The sequence below is a fragment of the Myotis nattereri genome (genome assembly GCF_964212035.1).
Source record: "Myotis nattereri genome assembly, chromosome: 18".
NCBI classification, from domain to species: domain Eukaryota; kingdom Metazoa; phylum Chordata; class Mammalia; order Chiroptera; family Vespertilionidae; genus Myotis; species Myotis nattereri.
Window position 1 is genome coordinate 29,095,799 of NC_138093.1, and position 12,005 is coordinate 29,107,803.

A 12,005-nucleotide genomic window follows, 5' to 3' on the forward strand; every position below is an offset into this window, starting at 1 on the left:
CCAGGGTGCTCTGACGTGGTTGGTGCTACTGTGGTGCCTCTGAGGAGGAAAGAGGCCCTGAGTGGCCTGAGTGCAACGGCTGGCAGAGCTGCAGCTGCCGGTGACACAGAGCAGCATTCACCAAGGCATAAGCAACCTTTATCTGCTTCACCACCACGCGGCCCAGGGCGGCCACAGGGAGCAGCTGTTCAGGCAGTGGGGAGGAGGGGGTCCCAGGTCACTCTGCCACAGGGCAAACGCCCAATTCTCCACCAAATTCAGGGCGCGAGGCTTCTGCTTGGTGAACAGCGCCTTGGGTTTTTTTCTGCCTGATCTATTTTGGCTCTCAGAAAGCCAGGTGAAGCAGGACAGGGTTAGCAGTTGCATTTTAAGGCAAGAGAGGAACGCTCAGAGCATTACAAACCTGAGGGAGAGGAGCAGAGCCAGGACAAGAACCTAGAGGTTCTAAATCCAAGTGTCTGCCTAGAAATAATGAAAAGAACTTGGATTCTATAGTCCATTCCTGGATTAAATAATCTTCACTTGATCACTGCCTCCCTGCCATCCTTTCTCAAACAAGGTATCTCAGTTTTTGCATCTGGAAAACAGGAAGAAAAATGCCCCCCTTACAGGGGGTCCTGGTAGGATCAAGGGCATTAAGTGCGTGAAAGTGCTTTTAACATAAAAAGTGTTCTCCAGATATTTACTACGGTTATAACCTTCCTCTTGCAATGATAGATTAGGCTCTCCTACTCATCTGCTCTGGGGCCCCCTGTTCCACTTTCCACTAATATTCTCCCTTCCTCTCTCTTCAACAAAGAGAGGAAGTGAGAGAGAAAGAGAGCACGTGCTCCTAACGCCAGGGTTGTGCCGGGTTCTGGGTAAGCGCCGGCTTCGCTGAAGCTTGGGTGCTGAGGAGTGCCCTCCGCGCAGAACTACATTTCCCAGCAACCCTTTCGCGGCCCCAGCTGCGGCGGGAGCAAGACGCATGCGCCGAGTGCCTCCCCGCCAGGTCTCGGCACCGCCCCTCAGAACGCGTAGCACCTCGCGGAGCCGGCAGGTCCCGGCGCTGCGGCTGCGGTCTTCGCTCCGGGGCGTAGCGGGCTCTGGTGTGCTTAGCTCCCGTCAGTGCCATGATCCGGCAAGAGCTCTCCACATCTTACCAGGAGGTACAAAGCTTGGGTTGGACGCGGGGCGGAAACAAAGTTTCCTATGTAGCGGAGGAGCGGGTCCCGGGCGTCTGGGAGTCTGAGCGGGAGGGGTGCGGGGCGGGGGGGCTGCGGAGGAGCTGGTGAGTGCGTCGAGATTGGGGCTCCCGCGTGCAGAGGGGTCCCCCAGTGCAGAGGAGGGGCAGAGCAGGCGGGAAGCGGCCGGATGCTGCCGTTGCTCGGCCAGAGCTGCCCCCACCCCTCACCCCCTCGGAGCGGCGATTCGTCACCAGCAGGTGAATGATTAAAGCCTCGTCGGACCCCGGCGGCCTCGCGGCGGGCCGGGCGGGACCCGGCTTGGCCTCGGGGACCCCAGTGTTGTTTGCAACAAGTGGGAGCGCCTGCGCCCTGCTCCCCGCTAGGGTGGATGCGCGGTGGGCATCAGCCCTCCTCCAGCCCCAGGCCTCGTGGCCCCTGCAGCTGATAATGATAGGGATAATTACATCTTGTTTTGGTGGCCGCCTGACTTTAAAGTATGCTTTCAGTGACATAGGGGCTTCTCGCTCCACTCTGTCTCTCTCCGGTCTCACCTCCTCCCGCGACTTTAACGATCACTTTCCAGTTCTTTGTCTCTTTCTTGCCTGTCCTGAGCCAGCTTTCCCCTCAAACCAGCTCTTCCTTCTGACTCCTATGGCGACTAGTGAACTGCTCTCCTCCTCCTCCTCCTCCTCCTCCTCCTCCTCCTCCTCCTCCTCCTCCTCCTCCTCCTCGCAGGCCCCAAACCTCCGTCATCTTTCTTCCCTGTGTGCCCCCCCCCCCCCACACACACACACTTGCCAAGTTCAGGCAGTGCCACATTCCCAGTCCTCCCGCTTGTGTCCCTGCATCCGCTCTAACCACCTGAGTGTGATCCTGTGTTTCACCTCCCCCTTTGGTCTCCCCACGCTGTGTGAGTGTGCAGATTCGCTTTGAGGCCCTGCCTGGACCCCAGAGCATTCCTTTTTTCCATACACCTGATGTTGCCCTTGGCCTACTCAGAACAGCCCACACTTCTCACCAAGCTTTAAAAGCCCTGCACAGCTCAGCGGCTGTACCCCCCATTGCCTTCATCTCCTCACTCACCCAGGTTCTGGCTGCACTTGGAAGCTCACTGTTTAAAAATGTGCTTCTGCTTTCTGGCCTCCATGCCTGTGCTCACACCGTTTCTCCTTTAACCGCTTCTCCAGCTCCATTGATGAAAAGCCCCCAATTATTCAAGGGGCGAGTCTCAAATCCCACTCGCTCTTCGGAGACTGACTTCCCGTACCAGTCTAGCGTGCTGCCTGTCCTCTTCAGGTAAACTTGCTGCTGTGTGACCAGTATGATGTCCATGTCTCCATCTGTCAGCGACAGTGTGGACTGTACAAAACAGGTGGCTTAGCCCCGTAGTAGAGGAGGCAGCTGAGTTGCAGTCAGGTGAGAGTTGCCTGCGACTGGCTGGCCGTTTAGTAGTGTAGGAGTTGGGCTGGAATGTGACTTTGGGACAGCTTTTTATATTTCTCCTCCCATCATCTTTATCCCACCTCGTTCTTGTATCCAAACGGAGCCCGCTGGGCTTTTAACCAGCGATGTGGATTCTCGGGCCCTAGATTTCACGTCCTGGACAGTGGGGGAATCCTGGGGAATGAGTGGTGTCTCTCCCTGACTGAAAGTTTTCAGGGTTCTAGGGAGGAGACCATAGTGGATAAATACTAGGACTTTGAAGTGAAAAACTCCCTGTTTCTATCCGGGCTCTACCTCTTGCTGTTTGACTTTTATCAAGTCATTTAACTTCTCTCAGCCTCAGTTTATCTGCAAAATGAAGGTAACGGTAGGCCCTGTCTCCTGGGGTTTTGCGGGTTAGGTGAGTTGGTTTGTGGGAAGTGCTTCGCTCAGAGCCTGGCAGGTGAATAAAATAATAGCTCCTGTTAACAGCGCATGTGCGGCTCCTGCTTCTAGGGAGCGTAGGTGTCCCTGTTTACAGGATCATGTCCCTCACCGACCACAGGCAGCCTGCAGTCTCTGTCTCCTCACTAATCACCTAAAATGTTGATTAAAATTTAGGCAGTTCTCCTGCTTGCAGGGCAAGGCCAGAGGCTGAATCAGTTGGTATCTGGGGGTACCTTCACGGTGCAAGGCACTGCAAGGATGCCTCCCCTTTCTTGAGGGGCCTGTTCTGCAATCCCTATCTCTCGCCTTCAAAAGAAAGCGGCCACCCAGAGGGGGGCCTGCAGCTTTCTTTCCTGGATCATCCTGAGAGTGGACCAAGCTTTGAGTTAGGTTTCTTTGCTGAGTGGAGATTTTGGCTTTAGGGGATGGGGCGTGCTGAGAATTCGGCTGGGGCAGGCCAGGAGGTGGGCTCAACATAGCTGCAGGTAATCAGAAGGGAATTGGGTGAGGCGAGTGTTGCCACCTGGCTTAGGCTGCACTGATGCTTGGAGGAGAGAATTTGGGCCTTCCTGGGACTGTCGTCCTCTCTTCCCTTTGACAAGTGAAGGCTCCTGGGACCTCCTGATCTGTGCTGCCATTAGCATCCTGAGTCTCATGGTGACTTCTTTGGCCTCCCAGCCCTCTCCCACCTTTTCTTTTCTTTTGGGACTGGAAGGCTTTAAAGCTGGGAGTTTTACCTAAGGGGCAGGAGTGGAGGCATGGAGAGGGACCTGCAAGAATAATAGATGCATAGGGCTTTATTTAACTCATATCTATTGGAGATGAATTTTTTAAATATGTTCTTACTGATTTTTTTAGAGAGAGGGAGAGGGATAGAAGAATTGATGAGAGAGAAACACCTGCACACCCCCTACTGGGAATTGAGCCCACAACCCAGTCAAACCTCTTGGTTGATGCTCAACCACTAAGCCCCACCAGCCAGGCTGGAGATAAATTTTTAATGAAAAATATCTTGAGACCCTAGACCAGCCGTGGGCAAACTACGGCCCCGCGGGCCAGATCCGGCCCGTTTGAAATGAATAAAACTATTGAAAAAAAAGACCGGCCCGTTTGAAATGAATAAAACTATTGAAAAAAAAGACCGTACCCTTTTATGTAATGATGTTTACTTTGAATTTATATTAGTTCACACAAACACTCCATCCAGGCTTTTGTTCCGGCCCTCCGGTCCAGTTTAAGAACCCATTGTGGCCCTCGAGTCAAAAAGTTTGCCCACCCCTGGCCTAGACATTTACAGTGTGGATGTAAGCAAATATTAGGGATAGCTCTCCCCTCCTCTCATCCCAAAGCAGTGGTAGCTCCTCCTCTCTCTCTGGTCTTGACCTCTCCTACCCCCCTCCTCCTCAATACTGCAGAGACTTGTTGGTTATCGTTGTATCCTTTCTGCCAGTCTCCTCGGCATCATTTCCCCCATTTGACAGGTGAGAACACTGGTGGAGTGAGGTTGAGGTTGCCTGCTTACTGGCAGCTGAGGAGTATCTGCCCCTGAAATGGACTGGCCCTTCCCACTTTGTTCTGCCCTGTGCTGCCTGCATCAGTGAACGTTGGCCAGAGTCTGGAGAGCTCTGACACCCTCTTCCCTGTTCCCTCTTGCTCAGCAGGCTCCAGGCTGCATTTCCTCCTCCTCTGGGAAGTGGTTAAGATCATGGGCTTTGGAACTAGGCCAACTTGGATTTGACTCGTACATCTATGGCCACGGGAAGTGATGTGTTGAATTGTGCCCCCCTCCCCCCGAAATGTGTTGAAGTCCTAACCCCCAGTACCTTAGAATGTGGCCTTATTAGGCAGTAGGGTCATTGTAGATGTAATTAGTTAAGATGAGGTCATACTGGAGTAGGGTGAGCCCACATCCAGTATGAAGGGTGTCCTTATACAGAGACTCCATGTGACGATGCGGGCACAGATTGGAGGTGGGTGCAGCTACAACCAAGGAGCACCGAGGATGCTGGCCACTATGAGAGGCAGAGAGAGAGGCAGGGAAAGTCCCCTCACAGCCCTCAGAAGGGACAGCCCTGCTGGAATACATGTCTATTGTCTTAAGCCACCCCATTTGTGGTGCTTGTCATGGCACCTCTAGGAAATGAATATGCAGGAAGTTACTTGAGTTTTCTGAGCTTCAGAATTGGTAGGACACCCTACACTATGGGATTTGTGTGTGTGTGTGTGTGTGTGTGTGTGTGTGTGATGATTAAGTGAGAAGCAGCTTCTGCTTTCCTAGTCTAGTCTGGGAAAGCAAGGCGGATGTGGCTGACCTGTTTGTCCCCTTTGTCTTCCTTTAGCTGAGTGAGGAGTTGGATCAGGTGGTTGAGAACTCAGAGCGGGCAGACGAGCAGGAAAAGGAGGCAGTCAGAGTCCAGGGTTCAGGAATCTTACCAGGTAAGTGGGTTCAGTCTGGGGTGAAGGGTGGGAAAATGGCGGGTGCTGCTGCTGCAGCGGGAAGCCCGGGCCAGGCACCTCGCCTGTGGGTACCGTGGCAGAGGAGGGGCCCCCGTTTGCGCCTTGGTGTCAGATCTCAGGTGGTGCCCTAGTTTTAAAGCTATGCATATTTAACCAGCCTGGGACAGAGGCTGTGCCTAGGCCCGTATCTACCCTTTTCTGTACCCGCGTGTGAGCCAGTTCCTGCGGCCAGGTCTTTGGATACAATAGCAAGGACTTTGGGAGTCTGCTCTTCTGTTAGTTTTCCCCTAAGAAGCAGGTAGTAGCTGAGCTTGTAATATCTGGGTCACTTCCCAGAGCCTCTGGAAGAATATCTAATAGGCACCACCTCTCTGATATCAGACCTCTCCAGGATAGTCGCCCAGCTGGGCGAGCAGGGTCCTGTCAGTCAGGGGGCCCCTTATGGAGCCTTGCAGGACACCGTTGACCACCTCTTCCTCCCCTGCTTCACCCACTGCTTGCTCACATGTACCTGCCATGCTCACATCTCTCGCCCAGCGGTGACTGATAAACTCTGGACATATTTACCCTGTATATCCAAATGCCCAGGTGATAGCTCTGCTTAGCTCTTCCAGAGGTACCCTGAACTCCACACATCCAGATTCGCCCTCCTGATCTCCCCACTTGACCCTCTTCCAGTGTTTCCTGTTTCCGAGATTTTTTTTAGAGAGGAGGGAGGGCACCACTGCCCACCCAGTTAAACCTGGGAGTCATTCTTTTTTCCTTCCTTCCTTCCCTTCTTCACCATTTGCTCTGCCTCTTAGCTGGGCCTGCCTTCTTTTATCTTGCGCTCATTCCCTCCCGCCATCGGAGGGAATTCCTCTTCCTGGAGTTCTCTTCCTTCCATCACCTAGTGGATGCCTAATCATTCTTCAGCTCACTCATTTTTTTTTTCTACAAAGCCTTCTGTGACCTCCCAACTAGATCACTTCCCACCCTCCCACACTGTCACTGTATAGCCTGTGCCCCTCGCCCTTGTAGCTGTTGCTGATAGGGTGGTGTATTTGTTTGCCTGACTGATTAATATCTGTCTATTTTACTGGAATGTAAGCTCCCTGATGGTGGAGACCAGTCTGTTTTGCTCACTTCTTTAGCCCTGGCCATGCAATAAATATTTGTTGAATAAATGAATGAAGGCTCAGTCAGACTCTAGCTTCTAGGGTGGGTCGGGGGAGGTGGGATTCTGCTCCTCTTCATTCCAGTATTTGTCGGGGAGGAGAACGGGACAGGAAATTCTGCGATTGTGTCTAATCCTTAGAGAAGACTTTGGAGAAGGAAGGAGGCTGGAAGGGCAGCTGATGTTTACTGATTGCGACCTCTGGGCCAGGCACTGTCATAGCCATTGCCCCAAGGTTAAAGAGTGTGGGACGATCACGTGGCTGGTAAACAAGCAGACTGGGTCAAGTTCTTTCTGACCTCAAACTCTTTCTGCTGCACCAGTGGTTTTAAAAAATATTTAAAGCATCTTTTTACTAAAGGCCAATATATAAAAGGTAGGTAGTCGCATGACTGCCCCCACTCTGACTCTAGGCCAGTGATGGTGAACCTATGACATGCGTGTCAGAGGTGACACGCGAACTCATTTTTTTGGTTGATTTTTCTTTGTTAAATGGCATTTAAATATATAAAATGAATATCAAAAATATAAATCTTTGTTTTACTATGGTTGCAAATATCAAAAAATTTCTATAGGTGACACGGCACCAGAGTTAAGTTAGGGTTTTTCAAAATGCTGACAGCCGAGCTCAAAAGGTTCGCCATCACTGCTCTAGGCACTGCCTGGGGAGAACAGTTTAAAAGCCTTGAATGTTAGTGTCTATGTTTCTGTAACAAATTACCACAAACTTAGTGGTTTACAACAACACAAGTACCTTGCAGTTCTGGAGGTCAGAAGTCCCAAATGGGTCTCCCTGGGCTATAGTGGAGGTGTTGGCAGACCTGCCTTCCTTCCTGGAGGCTCCAGGAAGGAGCCTGGACATCTGTTGTAGTGGACTTTCCAGCGTTAGAGGCTGCCCCAATTCCTTGGCTTGTGGCCCTTCTTTCACCTTCAAACCAGCAGTGGCGGTTGGAGTATTTTTCACATATTGTCATTCTGCCACTGACTTCTGCCTCCCTCTTCCACATTTAAAGAGCCCTTGTAATTACATTGGGTGTACCCAGATATTCCAAGATGATGTCCCTGTTTTAAGGTACATGGTGAGCAACTTTAATCCCATCTTTCTGCCTTAATTTCTCTTTGGCGTATAACTGGACACATTTACAAGTTCCAAGAGTTAGGACTTTGGAATCCTTGATGGGCCATTCTTCTGCCTTCTGTACCCTGCACTGTCCTCTTGCCTCCAATTAGGAAAGGACAGATGCAGGAAGAAGGAGGGAGGGCAGACTTTGAAAGATGAAGTTTTTTTCTGTAGATATACAAATGATTGATAATAAGCACATGAGAAGCTGCTCAACACCATTAATCATCAGGGAAATGCAAATTTAAACCACAAGGAGATACCACTTCAACCTACTAAGATGGCTATAATCAATAAGACGAACCATAACCAGTTTTGGTGAGGATATCAGGAAACGAGAACCCCTGTACATTGCTGGTGGGAATGTAAAATGGTGCAGTTGCTGTGGAAAACAGCCTGGCAGTTCCTCAAGAGGTTAAATACAGAGTTATCCTGTGACCCAGCAATTCCAATCCTGGTATATATCCGAGAGAAAGGAAGACTTGCATCCACACGAAAACTTGTATAAGAATGTTCATAGCAGCATTAATCATAATAGCCAAAAGATGGAAACAACCCAGGTGTCCACCATCCGATGAATGAATAAATAGTATGTTAATATAGTGGGATGTTACTTGGCAATAAAAAGAAATGAAGAATTGATTATGCTATGACATGGATGAGTCTTTTTTTTTTTTTTTTAATTGCTTAAAGTATTACAAAGGGTATTACATATGTGTCCATTTTATCACCCCGCCCTAGACAGTCCCCCAGCCTCCCCTATGCCCCAGTGTCTTATGTCCATTGGTTATGCTTATATGCATGCATACAAGTCCTTTAGTTGATCTCTTACCCCCCTACCTCCTGCCCTCCAACCCTCCCCGGCCTTCCCGCTGCAGTTTGACAATCTGTTTGAGGCAGCTCTGCCTCTGTATCTATTATTGTTCAAAAGTTTATAATGGTCTCTATTATCCATGAATGAGTGAGATCATGTGGTATGTTTCCTTCATTGACTGGCTTATTTCACTTAGCATAATGGTCTCCAGTTCCATCCGACATGGATGAGTCTTGAAAACATTAAATGAAAGAAGTCAGACCCAAAGGCCACATATCGAATGATTCTCTTTATGTGAATTGTCCAGAATAGGCAATTCCATAGACAGAAAGTAGATTATTGGTTAGCAGGGACTAAGGAGGAGGAGGAAGGACTACTAAAGATTATGGAGTTTCTTTTTGGGTTATGAAAATGTTCTGTAATTAGATAGTGGTGATGGTTGCACACCTTGTGAATATGCTAAGAACTGTGAAATATATTCACTTTAAAAGGGTAATGTTATGGTATGTAAACGTATCTCAAAAAACCAAAACCAAAAACAGTCACTAAAGAGAAGCAGAGACAAAAACTGTCACTCCTCCGCACTCAGAATGCACCTTTGCCCAAGTGCTTTCTGCAAGGTAGCCACCCAGTTCTCCTCCCTCTGAGCACAAAACCCAGCTTGTTTTCAGAAAGTGAATTGCTTGTCACAGATCCCTTTAATGGCCAGGCTTACTGTCTGGGAAGTGTGGGTTTTTGAAGCAGTTGTGTTGTAGATTTTACACAACTCAAAAGTTACCTTTCTTTCAAGAACATTTGTGCATTATTTTTGTCTTGCTACTACCTCAAGTTTATATTCATATAAAGGAAATATAATTTAAAAAATTATTTTTCTATTACAGTTTGCATTTAAAACTATTTTGTGTTAGTTTTAGGCATACAGCAGATAGACATTCATATAGGTTGCAAAGTGTTCTGTATAACTCAAGTGCCTGGCTCACAGCATAGTTAGTTACTACAGTATTAATAACTATATTCCCTATGCTGTACTGTACACCCCCATGCCTATTTTGTAACTAGCAATTAGCACTTCTTAATCCCATTGCCTTATTGCATCCTGGCCCTCCAACGCCCATCCCCTCTGGCCTCCGTCAGTTTGTTCTCTGTATCTATAAGTGTTTCAGTTTTGTTAGTTTATTTTGTTCATTAGATTCCACGTATGCTATTTGTCTTTCTCTGGCTTATTTCACTTAGCGTAATACCCTCTAGGTCCATTCATGCTGTTGCAGATGGTAAGAGTTCATTCTTTTGTATGGCCAAGTAATACAGTAAAACCTTGATAGAAAGGACTAGTTCGGGTGAGGGAGTGTCCATTGAAGCCTGAAGTCCGTTATATAATAAAGTAGGTTTCCCAATGCATATGTTAAACAATTGACGAATTGGTTTACCTCTTTTTACTTATGTGGACATGTTTGTGTAATTAAAAGTAAGTATGTATGAAAAGTTAAATTTCACAGAAAAGTTTTCTGTATGTATTACTGTAATTTTAAATTTATACTGAATAGGTCTAGTAAACGCATGCATTCACTGGTCACCAAGAGTAAACAAATGCAGACAACTGGGGCGTGGCTTAGTGCACCTGGGAATAACTGGGCACGCGTTAAAACTGCTGCAGATTGTCACGCCATGCAGCAACAGAACTAGTGATAGTTACTGTGCGAGATGCGGTGTGATCACGTGCTAATCATTCCCTGAACATTGTTTACAAGTGGATTTAAGTATGTATAGTTGTAGATATGTAATATTTATTTATGTTAGCGAAATTACTACAGTGTTGTTTCCAACATATGGCCATTTGCTAAAATTTGTTAAAAATAACAACAAAAAATACCTTGTAAGTTTAATTATAAACATATCTTGGTTAAAAGCATTTTAAAATTAACAGGGTGTTAATTTTCACATATGACATATAGACTGGACATTTTGTCCTTTAAATCCAAAGTCCATTAAATTGGGGGTTTACTGTATTTCCTTGTACCACTGCTTTTTATCCATTTGTTTCCTGATGGGCACTTGGGTTGCTTCTGATTCTTGGCTATGGAAATAATGCTGCAATGAACATAGGGGTGCATATGTTCTTTTGAATTAGTGTTTTCGGTGACTTCAGATATATACCGAGAGGTGGAAACACTGGGTCATAAGGCGGGTCCATTTTGAATGTTTTTGAGGAACCTTCACACTGTTTTCTACAGTGGTTGCACCAATCTGCATTCCCCTCAGCAGTGCACTGGGGTTCCCTTTTGTCAAGATCCTCCCCAACACGTGTTTGTTGATTTATTAATGATAGCTTTTCTCACAGGTGTTAGTGGCATCTTATTGTGGTTTTAATTTCCATTTCTCAGATGATTGGTGATGTTGAGCATCTTTTCAGATGTCTATTGGCGATCTATATGTTCTCTTTAGAGAAGTGTATTTTCAGGTCCTCTACCCATTTTTTAATTGGGTTGTTTGTTTTTTTGGTGTTGAGTTGTCTGAGTTCTTTATTAATTTTGGCTATTAACCCCTTATTGGATATAATATTGGCAAATATGTTCTCCCAATCAGTAGGTTGTCTTTTCATTTTATTGGTTTCCCTTGCTGTGCAAAAACTTTAGTTTGATGTAGTCCCATTTGTTTATTATTTCCTTTGCTTTCCTTGCCTGAGATATATCAGAAAAAATATTGCTAAGAGTAATGTCCGAGATTTTATTGCCCAAGTTTTCCATTAGGAGTTTTATGGTTTCAGACCTTACATTTAAGTCTTTAAGCCATTTTGAGTTTATTCTTGTATATGATGTAAAAAGGCGGTCTAGTTTCATTTTTTTGCATGTATCTGTTCAATTTTCCCAATGCCATTTATTGAATAGACTGTCTTTACTCCATTGTATGTTATCTCTTCCTTTGTCAGAGAGTAATTAACCATATAGGGGTTTATCTCTGGGTTCTCTATTCTGTCCCATTGATCTATGTGTCTGTTTTTATGCCAGTACCATGCTGTTTTTAATTATTATAGCCTTGATATCAGGTAGTGTGATACCTCCTACTTCATTGTTGTTTTTTTCAAATTGCTATTCTGAGTCTTTTGTGTTTCCACTCACATTTTTGGGTTCTTTGTTCTACTTCTGTGAAAAATGCCATCAGTATTTTGATAGGAATTGCATTGAATCTATAAATTGCTTTGGGTAGTATGGACATTTTAATATTTTAATTCTTCGTAACCATAAGCTTGTTGTCAGCTTCCATTTATTATTATCTCCTTCGATTTCTTATAATTTTCTGAGTATAAGTCTTTTACCTCCTTGATTAAATTTATTCCTAGGTATTTTTTTTTAATGTAAATGTGATGACTGTTTTCTTAGTTTCTGTTAGTTCATTATTGGTGCATGAAATGCACCCCATTTCTGA

At 46.6% G+C, this 12,005-nt stretch overlaps 1 protein-coding gene across 3 annotated transcripts in view; it reads left to right on the plus strand.

Moving 5' to 3' along the window:
• The first annotated feature begins 1,015 nt into the window (after window positions 1-1,015).
• The window catches only part of PACC1 (proton activated chloride channel 1), a 33,758-nt gene continuing 22,768 nt past the window's right edge, over window positions 1,016-12,005 (plus strand). The window contains exons 1-2 of one of the 3 annotated variants that reach the window (XM_081112675.1): window positions 1,025-1,148; window positions 5,375-5,471. In XM_081112675.1, coding sequence (XP_080968801.1) covers window positions 1,113-1,148; window positions 5,375-5,471 — 133 coding nt within the window. In that variant the 5' untranslated portion in view covers window positions 1,025-1,112. Of the gene's footprint in view, window positions 1,149-2,353; window positions 2,463-5,374; window positions 5,472-12,005 lie in introns of those variants that run through there. The other 2 variants (XM_081112676.1, XM_081112677.1) reach the window with 2 other exon arrangements.